Raw genomic sequence first — 24,261 nt, 5'->3', positions numbered from 1 at the left:
GCGAATACGTTGTAGAGGTGTTCTTCTTCCTCTTTTTGCAGTTCAGGTGTACTACAGTGTGTTGTGCAGACGACAACTCACCAAGACGAAGGACCCAATACTCGACATGAGCAAAACCAATGTAGTGTACAAAATCCCATGCAAGGACTGCACAAAACACTACATAGGACAAACAGGAAGACAGTACAATTGATCCACTGAAGGGAGAGTATGGAGATATTGTTAATGATCATGGGGTAATAGCAGATATGCTGAATGCTTATTTTGCTTTGTATTCACAACTGAAAAGGAGGATAGCATGCCAGAAGTACAAAAGAAATTAACAGAGGATCAGGGACAGGTCTAAATGAAACTAGCTGAAGTAAATCATCAATAATGTGATCATGAATAGAACTGAAGAGTGACAAATCCCCAGGACCTGATGGTTTTCAGCCATGGGTGTTGAAGGAAGCATGTTCCTAATGCCCCAACCATAAACTTTCACAGTTCCCAGGATTCAGGAGTGGTACCTGGGGATTGGAAATTTGCTCATGTCTTTCTGCTCTTTAAGAAGGATGTCAAAAGGAAACCGGGGAATTACAGACCAGTTAGCCTGACATCTGCGGTGGTGAAATTGTTGGCAGTCTATAATCAAGGATAGGGTTACTGATCACCTCGAAAAAATTCAGTTAATCAGGGAGAATCAACAGGGTTTTCACAAGTGTTCGGTCATGTCTGACAAATCTCAGAACATTTTGAAGAGGTGACAAAGGCGAATGATGTAAGTCAATGGATATTGTTTACATGGACCTCAAGGTAGTTTTTTGGTAAAGTCTCACTTAAAAGACTGTTAGCTAAGTTGGAAGTACACAGAAATGAGGGTAAATGACTGACTTGGATAGGAAATTGGTTGCAGTGACAGGAAACAAGTTTGGAATAATAGATAAGTACCTAAATTGGCAGAAAGAGATGAGTGATATCTTGCAGGGATTTGTGTTGAGGCTTCAATTATTCACAATATTCGATAACAACCTTAGACAGTGTCATTAAAAAAGTCAAATATCTAAATTTTATGACAGAACAAAATTAGGCAGCATTGCAGACAATGTTTACAACAGGACAAAATTACAACAGGATATGGATAGATTAGGTTAGTGGCAGAGCTGTGGTAGATGTGAGCACATGTGAGATTATCCATTTCGGACAGAGAAAGGATAGATCAGGGTTTTTCTTTCAAAAAGGTTAAATACAGTGAATGCCCAACAAGATTTGGGAGCTCAGGTACATAGATGCAGAAGATAACAAGGCCAAGATTCCATGGTCTTGACTATCTAAAGGGCTGGAGTATAGAGATATAAAAGGTAATGCTGCAGTTATACAAAGCCACAGTTAGACCCCAATAAGAGGAACTGTGAGCAGACCTTTGCACTACACCCAAGAACTTTTGACCCTGGGGGGAGTTCAATGCAGGTTTACGAGGATGATACCTTGACTACAAGAGTTATGAGGAGAGATTAGACAAAGTGGCCTTCATTCTCTCGAATTGAGAATGTTAAGGGGTGATCGACATCAAAGTCTTCAGGATATGAACAGGGAAAGACTCAGTAGGAAAGAATTGATTATTTCCATTAGTTGGAGTGTCCAGAACCAGGGGCATTGATTAAAAATTTGGCCCAGGAGACAGTGAAGTCTGCAGATGATGGAAATCAGAATTGAGAGTGTGTTTCTGAGGAAGGGCTCTGGCCAAAAACATCCATTTTCCTGCTCTTCAGATGCTGCCTGACCTGCTGCGCTTTTCCAGCAACACACTCAACTCTGACCTCTAGCATCTGTAGACCTCACCATCTCCTAGTTGATTTCAACCTTACTGCAAAGCTTCTTCAAAGGATGCAGACCTTGAAGAAACTCTCCTCTCTCTACAAAGATCTCAGTGAATCCCTTTCTCACAGTACTCCCCAGATTCTCTCCTCTGCCCTAAAGCTCTTCAGCCACGTCCTTAAGCAGACTCACTACCAGAGCCACATCTTCTTCCATTCCTGATGGAGGGCTCCGGTCCGAAACGTCAATTTTCCTGCTCCTCGGATGCTGCCTGATCTGCTATGCTTTTCCAGCAACACATTCTCAACACTAAAAATTAGGGCCAGGCCATTCAGGGGAGATATAAGAAAGCACTTCTACATGCAAACAGTAGTGGAAGTTTGGAACTCTCTTCCTGAAATAGCTGTCAATGCCAATTCAATTATTGAATTTAAACCTAAGATAGACAAGTATTTAGTAAGCAAGGGGATGAAGGAATATGGGCCTAAAGCAGACATATGGAGTTAGACCATAGATTCACTATGATCTTATTGAATGGTGGGCAGGTTTGAGGGGCTGAATGGTCGACTCCAGTTTCTATGTTGCTAGAATTAGAATAAGTCATCAATATCCACATTAATTATCTACTCTCCAACAACACTCCCTCTAGATTACATGGCCGTGCTACCACTCTGAGGGTCCATGCAGGCTAATCGGTGGCCCAATGCATTAACTTCCAGCTTCAGAATTCCTGCCGCATACAGACTTAGGATATCCACACAGAAGAGGAAACGTAGCTTTCCATTAAATTTAAAGCCACAACACAATGTTTTTCTTAATTTCAATGTAGACACTACATTGTTCAAATTGGTGTAAAACAGTTGTAAATTAACAAATGTGTTTTCAAAATGATTGATCCATACTTCTACATAAAAAATGCTACCACAAGCAGAATTTCCACAGATGGATGAAGTCACAGCTAATCTGTTTCCATCATACATACTCAAAAACTGAACCATATTAAGCATGCATCTACTATTCTGTTTTCTGCATTTCAAAATTTAAAATTTAACAATTGCTCATGTTTGTTAGAAGAATTCACTACATTTTTTTTCAAATGTAGTAGTGCCTGAAGTGAAGCATTTTTAAACCAGTGATTCCATATTATTTTCAAGAAATTCATTATCTCGGTGATTCAAAGTTTACTTGGATCCCAAGTGCCTTTGCTGATGGGTTTAAAAGTGTTCAATCCTTTGCAACCACCCTCTCCATCCACTATAGCAGCCTTCTTCCACTCTGCCATTTGCAGCCCTCTTCCACACCCCATGGATCCTCCAACATCCCTAGACCCCCTCACTTGCAGAATTCATCTGCTCCATTCCCTACTTTCAGTTTCCTTCTCCAGCCCCACTATATGCAGCCCCTTCCTCAAACCTACCACCAATATGTGCAACTCCCTTCCCCAACCCCCAAAACACATGCAGCCTCCTTCCCTAGCTACCCTCCACACCCAGCCCAGCCCTTCATCTGCCTCTCTCTCCAGCACCCCAATGCCCTCCACTGACCGACGTTCACACTCCAGACACAGCAGAGAGGGGTCCTGGATTGCATCAATCTCAATAAAAGGTCACCTCAGTAAAACGCCAAGATCCTGTCACTGCTTCAATCATGGATTTACATAAAAAGGATGTTTGAAGTTAGAGATAATTAATCTGTTTAAATTTCTGAGATACCCCAGTGCATTCCATTTCAATACAGAACAATAGCACCTAGGCAGGGCTTAGGTTTGGATTTTGTATGCATGATTTTTCACAGATACGCAGGACAGTAGTAGTTTGGGACACTCTGGGAGCAGGTTTGAAACATACAAAGAGAATTTGCCAAAAGCTATGGGACCAGAAACAGAGGATGTTCATAAACAAGGATCAGTTTGCAGCAGTCCAAGACGACAGATCACTATCACCTTCTCAAGAGCAACTAGAGATGGGCAATAAATGCTAGCAAAGTCCACCTACCACAAGTGAATAAAACAAAAGGTGTTTTTTTAAAAAAAAAGAGAGAGAGGCCTAACAAGAATGCCATGAGGTCCATACTGGAACTGGGGAATCAATAACTGAGGTGTTGAAAGATACAGTCTGAGGGTTCACCTAGTCAGGTGGCAGTGGAAGGGCACAAGAAATTTCCTATTTCTCACAATAGTAGGAACACCCGAGAATCAAAAAGAATTCCCGAGACCTTGGTTTGGTTCTAGGAAAAGGAAGGAACCCTCAAGATGACTAAAGTGCAGTGATCTTAAAAGGAAAACAAAATAGAAGGGGGTGTGCGCTGATGTAATTATTGGGGTAACAGTACAAATGCTTGTGAAATATAGTGTGAAATTAGCAATGCTTGCTTTGTTCAATTCTTGTACAGAAATGTTTTGGTTAAGATGTGAAACCTTGCAGCATTTGTCTTTTGATTAGAAGGACTGGGAGTTTTCAATTATTTTGTAAAAAAAAGGTGCTGGGATTATAAAACCATGACTTTCAAACTAAAAATATCAGCACCTTTGTCAACATCATTGTATGATAACCTATTGCGATGCTTTAGAACTGGTTAGATGAGACAAACATTTTGAATACGAGTCCTATATTTTAAATGTTATAGAGTTGCACTGAACCAGCATCATGAACAAAAACCTTTGACTATAGTTATTCATTCACACTTGGAGTAGGACTATTCAGACAGCAATTATGTGGCACCCAGACTTCCGGTGTGTTCAATGCAAAATCCAGCTGACATTATCAAACTTATGTTATCTAGATACAAACTAGACAGTGTATACTGGAGAGAACTTGAAACATGAATGCATATAAAAATGCACAGAGGCATCAGTTGGCAAATTTCTACTTTCCCCACCACCACCCCCCCCCACCCCCCCCTAAAGAAAACACAGAGGTCTCTACTTCTGATGAAGCTTTGCTGTGCCTTCTCTGTGGAAATTAAGAATACCCTTCCTGGGGTCAGGCAACACCATACTCTAGGTTTAGTGTCACCAAGGTTCTATGAAGCAATACATATGTGCTTCTTTACTCAAGTCCTCTTGCAATAAAAAGGTCAACATACCAGCTGCCTTCTTGTGCTTGTTAGACCTGCATTTTAACTTTCAGTGACTTATAAACATCATCACCCAAGTCTTTGTGAACATTAACACTTCTCAATCTTTCACCAGTTCAGAAATACTCTGCTGACTTTCCTACCAAGGTGGATTACATCCCATATTCTATAATTATATTCCATTTGTCATGCTGTTGCCGACTCAACTTAACCTATCTAAAATCACCCTGAAGCCACTTTCACCTTCCTCCCAACTCACTTAGTGTCATCAGCAAACTTGTAAAATTACATTAGGTTCACAAATCCAAATCATTAATATATATTGCAAATAGCCTTCGGCTGATCGTTGCAGCACCCCAACTAACACAGCCTGCTAGCCTGACAATTACGCATATTCTATGCTGTATTTCCTATTGATCAATTCAAAACCCATCGGAGTATACTAGCTCATATACTTCATTGTGCTTACGATCCCTCTGTTATTGAAAGTCTTCTGAAAATCTAAATACACCTCATCAGCTGGTTCCCCCTCATTAGCATTGTGCAGTGCAGCCTCAAACAAACAATATTTAAATTTGTTTGTCAAATATCATTTCCCTTTTTAAGTCCATTCTAACTCTGCTCAATCTTGCTACTATTTTCTAACCGGATAACATCTGGTTATCACATCCTTTGTGATAGATTCAAGAGTTTTCCTTATTACCAACATCAGGCTTTTTACAATTGTTTCAAATTATTACACAGATGTGAACTGTTAAATCAGTTGTTCATATGCTGGTTTACCAAGGATAGACAATATGAGCTCAGTGACAAAAGAAAACATCAGATTTGAATGCTGCAATAACCACATTGCTCTGTGTTGAATAGGTAGCAGAGTTAATGATAATGTTTTATTGTGTTTGTTATTAGAGCAACTGGATGTCTGTATTTTTCAAGTTTGTGATCATTCTAGTGACATAGTAAAGGTTACAGTAATAGAAAGGAACTTAGCTGAGCACTGGAAAGATAATAATGTTGAGAATGTGTCATTTACACTTGCACATCTGACAATATTTCAGGAGACCACAGCAGAATCTAACTGGGAAAACAAATAGTTTTCTACCTGATGGACAGAGATGGGGTAATTTTATATCTTGCTTTTTCCGAGCTGGAATGTAGCAACATTAATTCTTATTTGCAGGCCAAATGTCATTTCTACCACTGAAAAGTCCTAATAATATCAACACTGCATTGGAATATAATTATTTCTACAATGATCAAAATTCACAAATTCATGTTAAATCAACACCAAACCTTCAATATTTCAACAAGACATTATTTTTAAAAAATGCTCAGTGTTGTACTTTGTAATGCAAAGTATTTACTACCTGAACTGAAATCAAGCTTCCGTCTATTTATAACAGATTAAAAACAGCATGTAATTGCAACATTCCACATGCATTGCTCGTTAGCAAGCATTCTGAAGGTCGTGCCATGTATACATAATTACAAAGGGGTTCAACCAACATAATATATTACTTCTACATCAAATGATTTGCCTATACATTATTACAAACTATACAGTAAAGGTTCTTGCGGTTTGATACAGACCTTCCATACAAAGACAAAGACAAAAAAAAGGACAAAACTCCCAACAATGCTAGTCTTAATCAAGTATCTTCCATCATAAATCCCACAGGAAATCTTGATTCATTCAAATATCTGGACAAAAATAGGATGTAGGGGAATAATTACTCAAAAATATTCATGGCACGATGGTTCAGAGGCTAGCACTGCTGCCTCACAGCACCAGGGTCCCAGGTTTGATTCTAGCCTCAGGTGACTGTCAATGTGGAGTTTGCACATTCTCCCAGTGTCTGCATGGGTTTCCTCCCACAGTCCGAAGATGTGCAAGTCAGGTGAATTGGCCACGCTAAATTGCTCGTAGCGTTAGGTGCATTAGTCAGAGGGATATGGGTCTGGGTAGGTTATTCTTCAGAGGGTCGGTGTTGAGCCGAAGGGCCTGTTTCCACACTGTAGGGAAATCTAATCTAATCTAAAATGAATCACATGAACAAGAACATAAAAAAGGAACTCAGATTAAACTTCTAATGACAGATCTGTGAATATCACTGAGAACAATTGCAGCCAATAACCCTTGCCGATTCCTATCAAGTCATTCTGGGGCTACAAAATCAGCTCTTGTTTTCCTCTCTCTCTGACCTACAATGACTAGAAAATCTGAATTGATTTTTTTTTGCAATCCTCACAATTCCGTTCTGACCTAACAAAATCTAACTACCCCTTTCCATCATTGACAAGAACAGTTTATCTGCCCTCCTTCTCTTCAGGGGTAAAAAAAACTTGCCATTCAAATCTCCAGTTGAGTCACGTTGCTCATTCATCTTCACCCATTCTCACAAACTATGTCATGCTGTTATCATCACCAGCTGACAAGAAATATTAGACAAACTTTCCATCCTGACAGTGATGAGGGAATCAGATCTGACTAAAAAAAATCAGATCTGGAATCTTCTTCTCAAACCACTGAGTCGGCAAAAATGTCCCCAAACTTTGCTGAACCCTCCTCCCATAATCCAAGCCCTCTTTTACCCTGATAACCTTATCAGCTTGCTCTAAAATTGATCCTTCACCCTCCTCCTCTCCCTCACCTTGCCCTCTACCTCCACCTAGGTGCAGTTAGTCCCCTCCTACTGTCTAATCTTGTTGACCTGAATATCAAATTTAGTATAGCAACAAACAAAAACAGAAATTTTGGAGAAACTGTTCCAAAGAGTCATATCAGACTCAAAACATTAACTTAATTTATTTCTCCACAGATGCTGAGTTTCTCCAGCGCTTTCTGGAGAATTTGACTTCAGATCTCCACCATCTGCAATGTTCAGCTTTTATTTTGAAACCGATGGTCAACTAGGAATTTAAGAAAATGTATGTATAGTACCATGACTAAGTTCTTTTACCACAGTACATTAATTTAAAGTGCTAATAATTGAAAATTAAATATTTAACTTATAATCAATCACTATACTTTAGAACTGTATTACAACCAACTTGAAATAATAGTCTTTACATAACATTGTTTTGATAGATCATGGAGTTTCCCACAAAACAAGTTCATCGTATTAAATGCAGTTTTAAGTTAAATTTCCACATCTCGATATTTTATCGAATCTATCCTATGTTATAGTGCATGTAAATTAAACTGAGATAGTGCCATCAATAATGCAAATTTCTAGTTATAATGATAACCATGCAAAATTAACTCTGGTTCAGTTATTTAGCAATCATATCACTGAATCAAATGTTTGTGGCCTCAAGCTCCATTGCTGAAAGTGGGCTCAGAGCATGAACAATGTAGCCTAATTGCACTAAGTGCTACATTATTAAAATTACTAACTTTTGAATGAGATGTCAAATGAATGTCAATGTCCATCTCCCTACTGACATAAAAGATCCCTGGCACAATTTAATGAACATTTTTAATTTATCTCTCAGCCAAGTAATCATTCAGCTCATTTCTTGTTTGAGAAACTTTACTGTGTGCAAATTAGATGCTGCATTGGCTTACATAGTAACTATGGTAGCACTTCAAAAAGTGAATCTGTGCCAGTGAAGCACTTTGTGACAAGGCACAAATTAAATACTAATGCTTTCCTTGCTTCTTTCAAAAGTAGACCAATGGACCACATTAGCCTTTGTAACATTTAAAAATAGGTATTTGATAACATTGAAATATTTTGACACTTTGTTGAAATTTTTCATTCTGCACTCATCTGGATCATTCACAAGAATACTGATAAAAAGGGAAACAATTTTTAAATATTATATGATAATAACATACTGATTAGTTGACTAGTGGACTCTGATTCATCGAGGCATTATCAGAGGAATGCACCAGTGAATCAGACAATGGTTGTTACCTATCCTGTTCAGTTGAAACAGGTATAGTGTGGTGAACATGTTCTTCCTGTCTGCAAAGAATTGGGCCCTACATTTTTACATGCACTGGAAGTTGCATATAAATGCACTATACTGAGAGTCTGACTGACAAACTTAAATGGTTGTCAGTGTAGTTCTTAGCACACTCAGGATTATTTCATTATCCAATCATAGGATCACATCTAATGTTGGAAAACGTTATAAGCATGGACTGATTGTATACAATCAGTACTTTGCAAGGCAAGAGAGACATTAGGAGATATGCCAATAAACAAGGAGAGAGTCTATATTGATTAGCGTATCTATAACTGGGATGATAGCCTATAGCTTGGCAACACAGCAACAACAAAATTCACATATTACTTATTTGACATAGGTTGAATGTCTCTGACTTGACAGGAGGATACTGTTAGTGGCGACCACCACTTGTGAATGCATTATGAAACAGCTAGCTTCAACTTTTGCTCAGACTTTTGAGATATCTCATACTTAAAAGGGTAATCAGAGGTAGCCTGAACACTTCTCAGGACCACATTATGTATTGACCACACACAATCAGCCTATGATTGCAAACCTTTAAATACAATACCTAACAGCAAATGTAATTTTGCAATTATGAAACATTTGCTAAATAATCAAGACTGTGCTAATAATTACACTGACAATCAATTTTAAGATCGCAGTGTAATGATCGAGAGCCTACCAAAAACTACATAAATCAGTTAATTGAGGAAGTAGTGGAGTAGTGGTAATGTGACTGAACTGGGAATCTATGACCACCCAGGCTAATGTTTTGGGACGTGGCTTTGAACTCCAGTAGAAGACAGTAAAACCTGAATTCAATAAAAATCAAATCTGATGGTGACTATGCAAATGCTGATCATCATAAAAACCCATATGGTTTACACGTTTCCTTTGGGCAGCAAATCTGCCACTCTCATTTGACCTCGCACCCATGAGGCTGTAGATCCACAGCAATGCAGTTGACTGTTAACTAGCCTCTGGACAATTAAGGATGGACAATAAATGCTGGGTTAGCCAGAAAAGTCCACCTCAAAATATATTTTAAAATAATATACAAGATCCTGTTCTTTGTAGATAGAAAGAACATTTTCATACAAATGTGTCTATTTCATCTGAACAATATAGGTGAAACCAATTTTCTGGTGCATTTCACAGAGCAAAGCCTTGACCAATCACAGTCAGTTTGCCTGATTTAAAGTTAAATAAAGTCTGGCAGTCAGCCAGCCATTATCTAACTGGTGTATTCTCTATGGCAGTGCCTTTACAGGTAGCATTAAAAGAATGTTGTTCACCTTTCCATTGATGTTCCTGTGAATTGTCCTGATGAGTGCAAAACTAAAAGCTTTGACAAAATATCTTTTTTATCCAGCAATATTCAAGTTCAGCAATGATCAAATTATCTTCCATAACACTCGAACTTTCACCAGCAATTGGAGGCTGCCCAACAGTTTTGCCTCTCACTTGATCAAATATGACTTGGCAGAATAACTACGCTGACTACTCACATTGTTCTAAAATTACATTAGTGTTGTTAGATCCTGTCTAACATAGAATTGACTGCAATGGCAAATTATAAAATTATAGCCCTCTTAGCAAATAGTTGGCTTTAAATCAGTCTCTAGTCCTACAGCCACACCTGCTAACCTTGTAAATTTGCTGAACCAGTTCAGTGCTTTGGCACCTGACCATGTATCAAATTGCAAATGCAGAGTAAAAATGATCAAACTGGAACAATAAAACTGTACACAAATGACTGAAGGATCAGTGTTTTGACTGGAGTAGTTTGGTAAAATGTTCCTCATTTTAAATTAACAAATTGTTTAAGAAACAAAAACTTTCAAAGTCCAAAACCTTCATTTGCATAATTATTGCAAAATGTCTGCTATAATACTGTGCTAATGACTTGATGCTAACAGCAGCAAAGAATAATATATACATGTCAATTTGAAATGTTTTAACGGACACAAGTAATAGACCTAAATACTCAAAAACAATCAAATCTTCATTTAAGTTTCTACAATATGTTGGAGATATGGACTTAGTTGTAATATCTTTCAACACTGTCTTGATAATCATAATTTTTGCTTCTGACTTTATGGAAGTAGAACTGTCCCTTAAATGCAATGTTTTCACGTTCCTAGAAAAACATAAGTGCATGCCATTTTAAACCATCTCAACACAAAGATTGGTGCAGCTTACCATGTAATTTTGATAAGCATGATCAAACATCTCTAGTACTTGATCCCTGCAAGTAAAAAAAAATCAAATTTAAGTACAATTGTAATTAGGACACAATTTTACATTACAATAGCAATTACACACCAAAATTTCTTAATTGGTTGTAAAGCAATTTGAGAAGTCATTAGTTGTGAAGAGCACTTTATTAGTGCAAGATTTTCTATGTACATTTACAACTTGCATGGGCCACAATTGCTGTACAGCAGAAAAAGGTGGTATTGAAAACTTCTTAGAACAAGCCAGTGATCAACGATTAATTTCACTGCCCCCCGCCCCCCCCACCCAAGGAGAAAGCAACTTGTATTTCCTAGTATCTGAGCTGAGACAATTTCCTAAGCATGTAAATTTTAAAAATTGCAAATAAAAATTAGTCTGTATGTGTTAAATATTGTGGAAAGTTTTATAGCATTGGAAAATAGTTTCAAATCAGGATCGATTATTCATGAGAGATTGACACTTAGTTTTATACCAACAACATTTTCAAACTGTTACCATCGTTAAAACAGAGTGCCACTCATTTGAATCGAGATAATTAAAATTTGACCAAAGTCAAATTGTTTCATTCCATATACCAAATTGCTTAGAAATAAATCACAGACACATTCAATAACCAGATAGGATTATGTCCTTTCGTAAACAGAAGACCTGAATTTCATTTTACAATTCATTTTACAATGAATCAGACAGCATTGACAGAGCTGAACTTTCACTTGTGAAGTTTCTGCCATTTTATATAATAAATAAAACCTTCCCTTTTGCTATTTTTAATTCATTTAAAGTTTAATAGTATGAGGAATAAATGTGGTATTTGGCACAACTACATTTTTCTTCTATAACTACCAAGAACAGAATAAAATTTAGTTTCAACCGAAGTAAATTTATGGTTGTTACTGTGTCGAAATTCTAAACTCAGAAGCTACATATCTAGCATGGTATCATTTGCAAAGAAGAGCACACTGTACAACGTATGCCACTTTTGAGTCCCTTTAGAATAGTCACGACAGAATCCTCTCTCCTACTCCCACACAAATCTCAAAGATTTCATGATATTTTTACCTGATTCACCTAGGGAAAATCCCCAATGCTAATTTCAGTTATGTTTTCAAATCTCATGCTACTTTAAAACTAACACTCAACTGAAAACAGTTATTCTCAGAGTGTTCAATACCAAAGATATTTAACATATTATTAGAAGCCTAAAATTTGCATATTCTTATATTGAAAATGTAATTGTGGTCATAACTTGACTAGTTTTAAGTTACAACTATTACCTCTAAATTTACTCGACAGAAAGATACTTGCTGTTCATCACAAATGCAACTTGCAATCAATTCAAACTTTACAACTGTGGACTAGAATGTAGGACATAGCAAATTATTTGTCTTAAAAGGTCAAAAGAAAATAATACGTATGTTAAATTTTCTGAAACAGTTATGATCCCATGTATTCATGTCCAAACATTGTACAGTGATAGAGTCATACAGTACAGAACCAGATCCTTCAGTCCATGCCAATCATAATCCCAAATTAACTTTAGTTTAAACATACTCAAAATAATTTAACATTTTTCCTATCCTCCATAAATTGGAGGTCATCCAAGCTGGCTGTCTTCTAACACTCACCAACTTCAATTTGACCATCACCCTGGGATCATTGATCAATAGGACTTCCAATTAAACAATGCCTTGATTTTAAATTTCTCATCCTTATTTTCAGATAGGGTTTGCCCTCTGAACAAGACCAACTTTAATCGCTCCATCAGTGGAGGCTTGCAGTTAATTGCAGAGGTCTTTAAATCTGACATTCCTTCTTCTGATATCTCCAACTCCTTCTTTCCTCATTTAAGATATTCTTTTAAAACCAACATCTTTATCTAAATTCTTAGCCATCTTCCCCAATATCTCACTATATAGCGGAATACAAAAGATTGTTTAAAGCTCTTATGGCACAGTGGTAGCCAGGGGGTCTGGGTTCAAGTTCTGCCTGCTCGAGGGGCTTTTAATTACACCTCTGTAACTGATTGGTTAGAAGATAGTTAAAACAGTGTTCAAAATGCTCCTGTCTAGTTAGAAAGACTGCACCTCTATTCTTCCTATCAAAGTGCATAACCGCACACATTCCCAAACTTTATTCCACCTGCTGCTGCTTTGCCCCCACTCTCCTAGCCTAAGTTCTTCTATAGCTTCCCAGTTTCCTCAACACTGTCTGCTCTTACCTTTGTGTCATCTGAAAACTTATTAACAATGGCCTCAGTTCCTTCATCTAGATCGTTAATTTATAATGTGAATAGTTGTGGTCCTACACTGACCTTTGCAGTAATCACCAGCTACCATCCTAAAAAATGAACCCTTTATCCTCATTCTCTGTCTCCTGTCAGTCAGCCAATCCTCAATTCATGCCAGTACCTTGACCTTAACACCATGGGTTCTTATCTTACTTAGCAGCATCCTGTATGGCACCTTTACAAAAGCCTACTGGAAATCCAAACAAGTCACATTCAATGGCTCTCCTTTGTCGAATTTGCTCATTACCTTCTCAAAAAAATATTATCTGTACACTGCCTAGTCTCAGGCTGGTGACCAAAATACTAAGATCTTGGACAGGAATGTAGCCAATAAAATTCACACATTCCCCTACAACAACAGCACCCCATAGTAAAACAAAATTCAGAAAATTAATGGCATCGCTGCCCTATGAACATATAGGCTTTGATTCTGCTACAAGTTTAATAAAGTGTATGCAGAATCAGTGCCACAATTTGTATTCTGATTCTCTTATACTATACAGCAGGGAGACGTATGGATGCAAGACTAGCTTTTGACACTCACGTAAAACAAAAAGGGAAAAAAAGTAGGTGGGTACCATGTATCCAAAAAAAAAACAAACAAGTATATTACATTTGATAAGGAAAAATAATGAAAGCATGAGCCACAATTAGCTGAATTGGATTGGAAAAATATTTTAAAAGATATGGCAACAAACAAACAGTCTTTAAAAGAACTAGTACATGGCTTACAGCCACTGTACATTTGTTCAGCATACAAAAACTCTAAAGTCATCCACGGCTGACAGAGGAAATTAAAAATTGTACGCAATTAGAGAACACATTATAATGTGACCAGAAGTAATCATATATCTGACGATTGGAAGTTTTTTTAAAAAAAGAATAGAGCAAAGGACAAATGTATTATTTCTACAGTACCTGTTCTAAAATCATTTAAACAATTCATCTCTGATCAGCCTTACCCCGAAGTTTCCACCCATTTTCATATTAAATCAATCTGTTCCACGATTTCATCAAATAAATTAAGCTTTCATAAATCACGGATTTAGAACACATTTAAAAATTCTTAGTTCATACGATTTACAATTTGCCCTCCCACTGTGCCATTAGACATTGAATTTGTTTTACATCTGAAAGGTTACAGATGTGAAATATTAACTGATTTCCTCTCCACAGATACTGACGGATTGTGCTGAGTATTTTCAGCATTTTATGTATTAAGCACTTACTGCTACACGAGATAAAAATACACATTTTAAAAAAGGTATTTAAAAGACGTGTTACTGTCGTACAGACAACTGGAAAGGGATTGCTTTGTTCAATTTACAGGTCCTCATGGTACTATATATCACAGAGTGTGGTGGTAGTGGAGAGAGTGAGAGAAAGAGCATGCAAGCATGAGAGTATGCATGGTAACCATTCTGTGATCATCTAAATAAAATTAAGAGAGTTAGCAGGAGGTTTAAAAAACTATGAATGATAGAGCAACAATTTCTCACTCTTTTTTGCAAGGTTTGTAGCTCAAGTTGAGGTTTAGGATGTAGGTTTGATACCCAGACGTTTCATTACCTGGCTAGGTAACATCATCAGTGGCGACCTCCAAGTGAAGCGAAGCTGTTGTCTCCTGCTTTCTATTTATATCTTTCTCCTGGATGGGGTTCCTGGGGTTTGTGGTGATGTCATTTCCTGTTCGTTTTCTGAGGGGTTGATGGATAGCATCTAGATCTATGTGTTTGTTTATGGCGTTGTGGTTGGAATGCCAGACACTAACTTCTTCAACAGATTATATTGTTTTCAGAGCCTTTTACATTTTTTAAGCAATTTATACAGTACATAACTGCACATACTACGTTTTAGTGTAATTCTGTCCAAGAACAACAAATGGTAAAGATATTGGTAGTCTATTGAAAATGCTGGTAATCACATCTGTTGTAGCTATAGGCAACACATCTGGAACTAAGCATTTACAGCCAATAAAGCCACTCAAGGCCGATATAATTAATTTGTACTTTGCAGTCATCCTCTCAGAGGTTTATTTGCCATAACAATTCCAATATTTACCCCTTTGAAATTTGAGAAAGCCACATCTTAACTGATTAATCTCCAAACTGTGCTCACCATTTTAGCATATGCAACACTAAGAGCACAGGAAATACATTTTGACTTTTTTCCACTATTAAGTATATCAGTAAAACATGTAAACAGAAGTAATTTCTAAACACATTCCATGGACAAAAACAAAACCAACCCTGAAGTGCTATTCCATCTTCCACAGTACACCACTTATGTTTTCAGGCATTCCACATCTATTGTTGGTGGGACAGAAAGTACCTTATTATTTATTGGACTATTAACTTTAAACTATTAGTCAGAGGGAAATGGGAGTGGGATATTCTTCGGAAGGTCGGTGTGGGCTTGTTGGGCTGAAGGGCCTGTTTCAGGAAGAAGGGCTTATCCCCGAAACGTTGATTCTCCTGTTCCTTGGATGCTGCCTGACCTGCTGCGCTTTTCCAGCAACACATTTTCAGCTCTGATCTCCAGCATCTGCAATCCTCAGTTTCTCCTGTTTCCACACTGTAGGGCATCTGATCTAATCTAATCTAAAACTTTTGAGTGGCATGGACATTTCACAAAAATTAAAAAGAAATAAGCACAATACTGTTGGATAGTTTACATTATTATTGATTTTGGAATGTACTGTCAGTTTCAAAACAATGCAGCAATCAATGGAGATGAATACAATTTAACACAATCTAACAGGGACTCCCAAAAATGTGGAGTAGCAAAGTTACTGAGTATGTTGCCTTTAATAACAAAACCAGCACTAGAGTTCATACCACAGCCAATTAAATCAGTAAATTTGGTTTCAAATCAATAATTCTACTGCAACATTACCAACCTTTAAAACTCAACTTGAAATATCGAAATCCTTGATTAGTTCCAGGTAGAGGGCAGATGCAAAATATCAAAAAACAACAAATCCTTTCACAGGAAAGAAAGAATCACAAAGTCTCAAAAGAATGAATAAGCATTATTAGTGATGTATGTACAAAGATGGTTACAAGACAGTTTGGCAGGAAACAATAGAATTTAAATTGGCAACAGCAGATATAAACAGCAATTGGTGGTGAGCTGTAAGAGCTTTATCATTTACATTAATGACCCTAGATGGGTGCACTGAAGGAATGATATGAAAATTTGTGGATGAAACTAAGCTGCATGGGAACTGAAACAAATATTCAACTGCTGCAAGTCAACTTCGATATGTTGAGACAACACATCAATATTTAGCAAACCATGTTTAAACTGAGAAAAAAAAGTAGTGTTAAGCATGTAACAAATTTAGCAGTAATTATATATAAACCTTACATCAAACTTAATTTAATCAAGAAGTGAAAGAAAAATCCGTGTTATTGTGCATCACTCATGAAATGGTCATGACAAATAAACTGCAATAATAGCTAACAGAAACAGTCTTCCATATTCTACTCACAGGAAAATTCATTACAAAACAAAAAGATACTATTTTGTTCTGGTTGTTTAAGGTATTGGTTATGCATTGATTAGAATACAATGTCCAATTTTGGTCTCACATGGTAGGAGATATTGAGGTTTTCAAGAGGATGTTAAAGAGAGAGTCACATTATTTATTCACAATTTAAAATCCTTAACTATGCAAATAAGGTCAAAGAACGTGATTCCGTATACTTTGGATCATGGGATTTTTGTGGCACAGTGATTATGTCCCTATCTCTGAGCCAGGACATCCAGGATCAAATTCTACCCTGTCCAGGGGTAAGTAATAACACTTCTGAAACAGGTTGATTTGAAAATAACATGCTTTGGATGAATTCAAACAAAGAACAAGGATAGGAGGCGAGGGGGTCGTGTTTGTGGATTATCCAAGAACAGGACAATGTTGAATAGTTAAAAGTTATTCTCTCAGGAATAGTAAGCCTGTGAAACAGGTTGCTAATTTTTGTACTGAATGTAGATTAACCTCATTTTTGTTTTAAAGGGAAAGAGGTGAACCTGCTTCAGTCTAGGGCAGAAATCATGCTATACCAAAGGGAGGAATCTGTGATGTATGTCAAAGTTGGTGTGAATTCCTCAACTTAGTTTAAACTGCCTAAGGAGTTACAGTGGAGTTTTCCAGGATCTATCCCATAATTAGCCTATTATTTTATCAGTCCTTTCACCTCTCTCATGAATTATCCATCACTAAGTGGATGGGGTCCATACAGCTTATAAGGCATCACAGCCATGTCTGTCAATTTAGATTAGCCAATTTGTCTTTAATGGTCCAAACAAAAGTGAAAAAAGCTTCCGTAATTACAATTGATTGCAATAGTTAACACAAGAACAAGTAGATTTAACTTCCCAGTGCAGTGATAATATTCCATTCATATTACGGAAAAAGGCTACAGGACCAACTGTATATGAGGTATATAATCTATAGTCAAATGACTAAATGCCAGCTACTATCATTCAACTGACAATTTTGTAGTGCGGCATGCATTATACAAAATTATTTGAAGCAGCTTTTAAATTGTAAGTGCTTCTTTAAACCACACGTAGAGACATAAATACTTCATTTTACAAAGGAATTCCATCTGCAGATAATTTCATCAGTCAATACCAATTGTCCCCACAGATATTTGAACAATATTACAAAGTGAACAGTCCAATAACGAAATCTAAATTTAAACAATTTGCTTACAAATTTTCCTCATCCAATCATCATTACTTTCTCACATATCAGTTTACATCCAGCAAAAATGTCAATATAGCAAATCAGATTTTCACTGTCTTTCATTCAACACCTTAAATATTAACTTGTTTAAAACCAGGAAATATTGATGCAATGAGAAGCTGACATCAATGACCTAAAAACCTAAACATGTGGGATGAATCAGGCAGAATAACTCTACTACATTAACTTAACTCTGTGCTTCTTTAGAGCTTCCTTTACAGCAAGGAACTTCGAAAATACAAAACCCGTCATATACTTTTAAAAATAGGAACATTTCAAAATTATTTTTATTTTTAAAAATACCTAATAGACCTAATACTGGCTATTTTAGTTGCCCAACAGTAAAAGCCCTGTTCTTCAAAGATTATTTTCCCTACTGAATTTATTAAGACCTGGCACACAATACCTCCTTTTTTACCTTGTGCAAAATTACGAACTGCCCATTGCAAGGAGTATATTTTCTTATTTCCTGACCCATACAACCATCTTTGAATAATGACAGCACTATTGTCGACAGAAACATGAAAACTATCTAAATAATGGTCTCTGTTTTGATCCTTAAGAAATTTCAAAGAACTCTCAAGTCAGATTTTAGCAGGAGATACAGTCATACTAACCACAATTCATTTTTGAAAAATGATGAAATCATTTTAGAACATAGAACATACAACAGTACAGCACAGAACAGGCCCTTCAGCCCACGATGTTGTGCTGACCATTGATCCTCATGTATGCACCCTCAAATTTCTTTGACCATATTTCCATGTCCAGCAGTCTCTTAAATGACTTCAGAACTGATAGTAGCTAGGAAGAGGTTGTTTTTGCACAGAGATATTCCATAAGATACACTTAACATGAAAAACCTCTTGGAAGAGTCACTTTTTCATTAGATCAAAATCTAAAGAAATAAACCAGATTTTTTTCTCTCCCCCACTTAAAGTTCAAATATCTAGTTGTGAACTAACCCCAAGCAGAAGGAAAACTGGAATTGCTGGAAAAGCTCAGCAAATGCAGCAGCTTCTGTGGGTAGAAATCAGAGTTAAAGTTTCAGATCTGGTGGTGACCCTTCTTCAGAACTGATAGTAGCTAGGAAGAAGTTGTTTTCTTAAATGCAGAAGATGGCTCCCGAAAGGGAGGAGTAAACAATAAGTGGAGAGAGAGAGACCAAAGACTGAAGAACAGTTGGTCAGACTTGGAGAATGAATAGCTATTAATTAATTGGTGATTATTCGCGGCTAACGATGAGTTGTGTGTAATAACAGACCAGGCAAGAACAAGGCCAGATGTGAAAGAGTTGGGATTTGGACATGGAAGAAGGTGTCTCAAGCGCCAAAACCTGCTGATCACAATATAGAGTCCAGAAGATTGTAGAGTTCCCTAGCGAAAAATGAGGTGCTGTTCTTCCAGCTTGCACTGAGCTTCTCGAGGGGACTGCAGCAAGCCCGAGACAGAGATGTTGGCTGGGGAACAGGCTGGTGGGTTGAAGTGGCAAAAAAAAAACCTGCCGATTTAGAAGGCACACTTCTTGTACACATTGGCGACGCGTCACGAGAAGGTGAAAGGGCGACATCTACTCACCTGAGTTGACGTTTCTCCTCTTTCTCCATCGCGCCCACCATCCTCAGTCCCAGGCAGGACACAGCGAGCAGCATCATCCACCCCAACAGGGCTGAGGGTGGGAACCTCTCTCTGTCACCTCCGATACCGCTCATCGGGCCGATTCTCACCACACACAGACACAAGCCAAAAAACTCTACAGGAGCATCCCATTCACACACACACACAGTCAACTACTATAATGTCTCCAGCTCCCAATCCCACCTCTTCCTGGTAGTCGCCATCTTTAGGTGACGCTGGACAACTGACGTTGACAACTTCGCAGTCCCCGCCTCCTGGTCGCCCACAGAGCGACCGCTGATTGGTTCTGTGTCTGAGCGAGACGTCACGTCCGCCCCTCCGCTAAGTGGTTTTTTTTCCATTGCTGTCAATCATTTCGCCCGACTGCGCCGATTGGCTGTTGCCCGGCGCGATTGGACAGTGTCGCTTTGTGTCGCCCCGGTCGCTGATTGGCTGTGATTCTGAGCAGTGTATCATTTCCCGGCGTCGGAGCGAGGGAAGCCTCAGTTGTGGGTCTAGCGGCAGCTCAATGGAAAGGAGTAGGCGTCTATTAGAAATCGAGATAATGCAGGCATGACTTAGCTGGTGTTCTGGTAACATCTGTAGAGTGGGAAGCAAGAGTTAACATTTGACATCGGTGGACCTTCCTCCTACTTTGGAGTGAATTGAAACAGAAGTAAACAAACCGGCAAAACATGATTTAGCGGTGTCGGTGTTAGACTGGGGTGAACAATCTAAGTTTGTTCGATATATCGTTTCAGTTGCACGACACTGTAATCTTTTGCTATAAATTCTGTCTTATGATGCTGCTCCACAGCTACCTGATGAAGGAGCAGCGCTCTGAAAGCTAGAACTTCCAAATAAATCTGTTCGACTATAACCTGCTGTTGTGTGATTTTTAAGTTGAACCAGGAAAAGAGATGGGTACTAAAATAGATTCTTCTCCCCCTTAACTTTCTGCTGGCGCAAATCCATCTTTCAGTGTCAGTCCCCTTGCTGTGTATCCATAATACCACTGAACCTCCCATCATAACTCAGATTTTGCAATCTGAGAAAACATAAAGTATAGGGACCAAATTCATCGATATGAAAGAGTCAGTAGACTCAAAACATTAATCCTACAGATGCTGTCAGACCTGCTGAATTTTTCCAGCAGTTTCTGTTTATGGACCAAATTCATAGATTCATCTGAGAGTGTATCAGAAGTATTCTTATCTTTAACTGAATAAGGGCCAAGTCAGGGAAACAAAGCAAATGTAGAGAAATGTACTCAACTTATTTATACCCGAGTGCCAAGGGAAAATAAATTTGAACTTCAGCTAGTAATTATAGAACCATAGAGATGTACAGCACGGAAGCAGACCCTTCAGTCCAACTCGTCCATGCCAACCAGATATCCTGACCTAATCTAGTCCCAGTTGCCATATTGCTCTAAACCCTTCCTATTCATATACCCATCCATATGCCTTTTAAATGCTGTAATTGTACCAGCCTCCACCACTTCCTCTGGCAGCTAATTCCAGAAAAGTTAAAAAAATTTCTTGAAAAGCTTGCCCCTTATGTTCCTTTTATATCTTTTCCCCTCTCACCCTAAACCTATGCCTCTAGTTCTAGGCTTCCCCACCCCAGGGAAAAGATCTTGTCTATCCTATCCATGCCCCTCATGATTTTATAAACCTCTATAAGATCACCCTCAGCCTCCGATGCTCCAAACAGCCCCAGCCTATTCAGGGTCTCCCTCAAATCCTCCAACTTTGGCAACATCCTTGTAAATCTTTTCTGAACCCTTTCAAGTTTTACAACATCCTTAGACACTGCATTTTCAGGAGGTGAAAATGGAAGGATGAATGCTGAATTGCTATTGTCTTTTAAGGAGAGTGAATGCAGTAATGAATGAACAGTGTATTGCTTTTCTCCTCCCAGGTAGCCAGTGCACATGATGCTGAGGATGGCTTGCACTTTTTGCAAGAAATGATTGAATTCTCCAATCAGCAACAGAAGGAACAGCTGCCACTTCAAGCTGTTCAGATTACCTCCCATCCATTCCTTGGTATTTACAGCTGGATCAGCACAGTTTGGAACAGAGCTTTTGAAAATTACCAGTAGGGTATGGAGCCACTAAAATATAATAATATACAATACTTGCGAGTTTTTCTTTAAAATGAAATTAGTCTACCATGCATTAAGTTGTCTTAAAGTAGGTTGATTTATCAAAGAGTCAAAATGTATAGCACTGGAAAAGCACAGCAGGTCAGGCAGCATCAGAGGAGCAAGAAAGTCAACGTTTCGAGCATAAGCTGTTCATCAGGAATATGTCCTGATATTCACATTCCTGATGAAGAGCTTATGCTCAAAACATTGACTTTCTTGCTCCTCGGATGCTGCCTGACCAGATGTGCCTCTCCAGTGCCATACTTTTTGACTCTGATCTCCAGCATCTGAATTCCTCACTTTCTCCTGATTTATCTAAGAGACTAGCATAATAACTGTTTATTTTTAATTGACTTTGTAAATTTATTAACAGTCATGATTAAATATGCAAGTGACTTGAGCATTTCCATGTCCATGTGACACAATCCAGTTTCTACTTTTTAAAACAAACTTTGCTGTTAAATTTCTTTTAACAGAATGTAATTATAATTTTTAAAAGGCTATTCCAAAATTAAAGTGGAAGAATTCAGACCTTTGCACTCCATGTTGTTTTTCTGAGGGATTGGGAGTGTTGAGGTATATTTCAAAGACAGAGTCAATGAAGTTTCAGTGTCTATTCTTGAAGTTGATTCTGGATTTCAAGAAGTGAAAAAGTTAATTTCTCCATCACTGAACTGAATTCTGAATTATTTTTAAAGAACAACCCTTGGGCTATTAGACCATTTTCGATGGCTTATTTCACACAGAATTGAAGAAATCACACTAGATATAAATGTAAGACCTATCATATTTGAAATTGTGACCTTGGACCTATCCACTCACACTTTGTGGCTCAAACATGTCAGCTAGTGGTGAGGAACCTGGGTGTTTATTTTTCTTCCATCATTAACCCATGTTAAACATGGACTGGTGCAGTTTAAGAAGACAGCTACCACCATCTTCTCAAATGAAATGCAGATAAAAGCCATTCAGCCCATCGAGCCTTAACCAACCCTCTTAAGGGCAGACCGGACCCTCTAGCTTAACCCATAACCCAGCATTTACCATGACTAACCCGCCTAACCTACGCATGCTTGGACACTACGGACAATTTACCATGGCCAGTCCACCTAACCTTTGGACTGTGGTAAGAAACAGGAGTACCTGGATGATACCTTGCAGACACTGGGAGAATGTGAAATCTTCACACAAGCAGTTATCCAAGGTGATAATTAAATGTGGGTCCTCAGTGCTGTGAGGCAGCAGTGCTAACCACTGAGTCACTATGCTGCCCATGGACCTCTATGGATGGGCGATAAAAATGCTGGTTTGCCAGAGACGTCTATGTTCCATGGGTGAATTTTTTAAAAAGTCAAGAGATTAATAAAAAGCCTCAGTTACATCCTCTCATTCCCAAACTTAGAAGATGATTTTTGAGCTCTTCTTCCATTACCAGTGCCATCATCCTTACTTTGAGCAGGATTCTTCATCCAATCCAATTGAATGTCAGTGTCATTAGCTATGCCAGAATTTATTGCCATCCTTAATTGCCCAGAGCACAGTTATGAGTCACAACTAAGCTCAAAATCCTACAACCTTGTACAGTCTGCTTCTACCTTCTTCCCAAAATCACTAAACAGTTTGCCCAGGTAAACACATTGTTCCGCCTATTCCTGCCCCACAAAACCTATCTCTTCTTAGCACCATAACTTTTTCTCCCCTTGTCCAGTCCCTTCCGAAAAACATCCATAATTCTTCTGATACTTTCTGTCAGTTTCAAACTTTCCACTTTGTGTGCACCAGTCACTTCCTCTTCACCGTGGACATGCAATCCTTCTATACATCCATCTCCTTTCAGGATAATCTAAGGGCTCTCTGCATCTGCCTGGAAAAAAGGCCTGAGCTGGCACCATCCCCCTCCACCACCACTCTCCTTCCCATGGCATTCCTCTCATCCAGTACAATGGCCATCTTGCCACACACTATGTACAGAAGGTGCAGCATTGAAGTGCAGGAGTGTACTCTATATGGATCAGAGATGGGTTTTGAGGGTTCCTAAAAGACAAGTCATGTCAGATGCCAACGTCTGTGGATGTAGGGTGCATGTGGCAGATGGAACATGCCCTGTGATATTTATGCCTGGTGTCCAACATGGAGGTCCTTTGGAGCAAGCAGTGAACTGAAGTCATCAGGTACCCGCTCCTACTCCCATGTCAAGAATCTCAAAGTCTAGCCTGCTCGGGACATTTGGTAAACTAGGAATATTAATGCGGTGAGTGGTGGTATTAATAAGCCATATAAAGCCATAATCCCGTTTCTGAGTAAAAACTTAGCAAATGAACTATAATGTGGGAAAATATGAGGTTATGCATTTTGGCAGGAAGAACTGAGAGCCTGAATATTA

The 24,261-nt window shown here is 38.3% G+C and overlaps 1 protein-coding gene across 2 annotated transcripts in view; it reads right to left on the bottom strand.

Moving 5' to 3' along the window:
* Positions 1-19,986, bottom strand: part of edem3 (ER degradation enhancer, mannosidase alpha-like 3) — a 77,548-nt gene extending 57,562 nt beyond the window's left edge. For both annotated transcript variants that reach the window (XM_072573667.1, XM_072573669.1), the window contains exons 1-2: positions 19,689-19,986; positions 11,035-11,080 (exon numbers count right to left, since the gene is read on the bottom strand). In XM_072573667.1, the coding sequence (XP_072429768.1) occupies positions 11,035-11,080; positions 19,689-19,822 (180 nt within the window). In that variant the 5' untranslated portion in view covers positions 19,823-19,986. The remainder of the gene's footprint in view (positions 1-11,034; positions 11,081-19,688) is intronic.
* Positions 19,987-24,261: the final 4,275 nt, after the last annotated feature.

The sequence above is a fragment of the Chiloscyllium punctatum genome, chromosome 7 (assembly GCF_047496795.1).
Source record: "Chiloscyllium punctatum isolate Juve2018m chromosome 7, sChiPun1.3, whole genome shotgun sequence".
In the NCBI taxonomy this organism is placed as follows: domain Eukaryota; kingdom Metazoa; phylum Chordata; class Chondrichthyes; order Orectolobiformes; family Hemiscylliidae; genus Chiloscyllium; species Chiloscyllium punctatum.
Note: the sequence above shows the minus strand (reverse complement) of the source record. Positions and strands in the feature narration are given on the sequence as shown.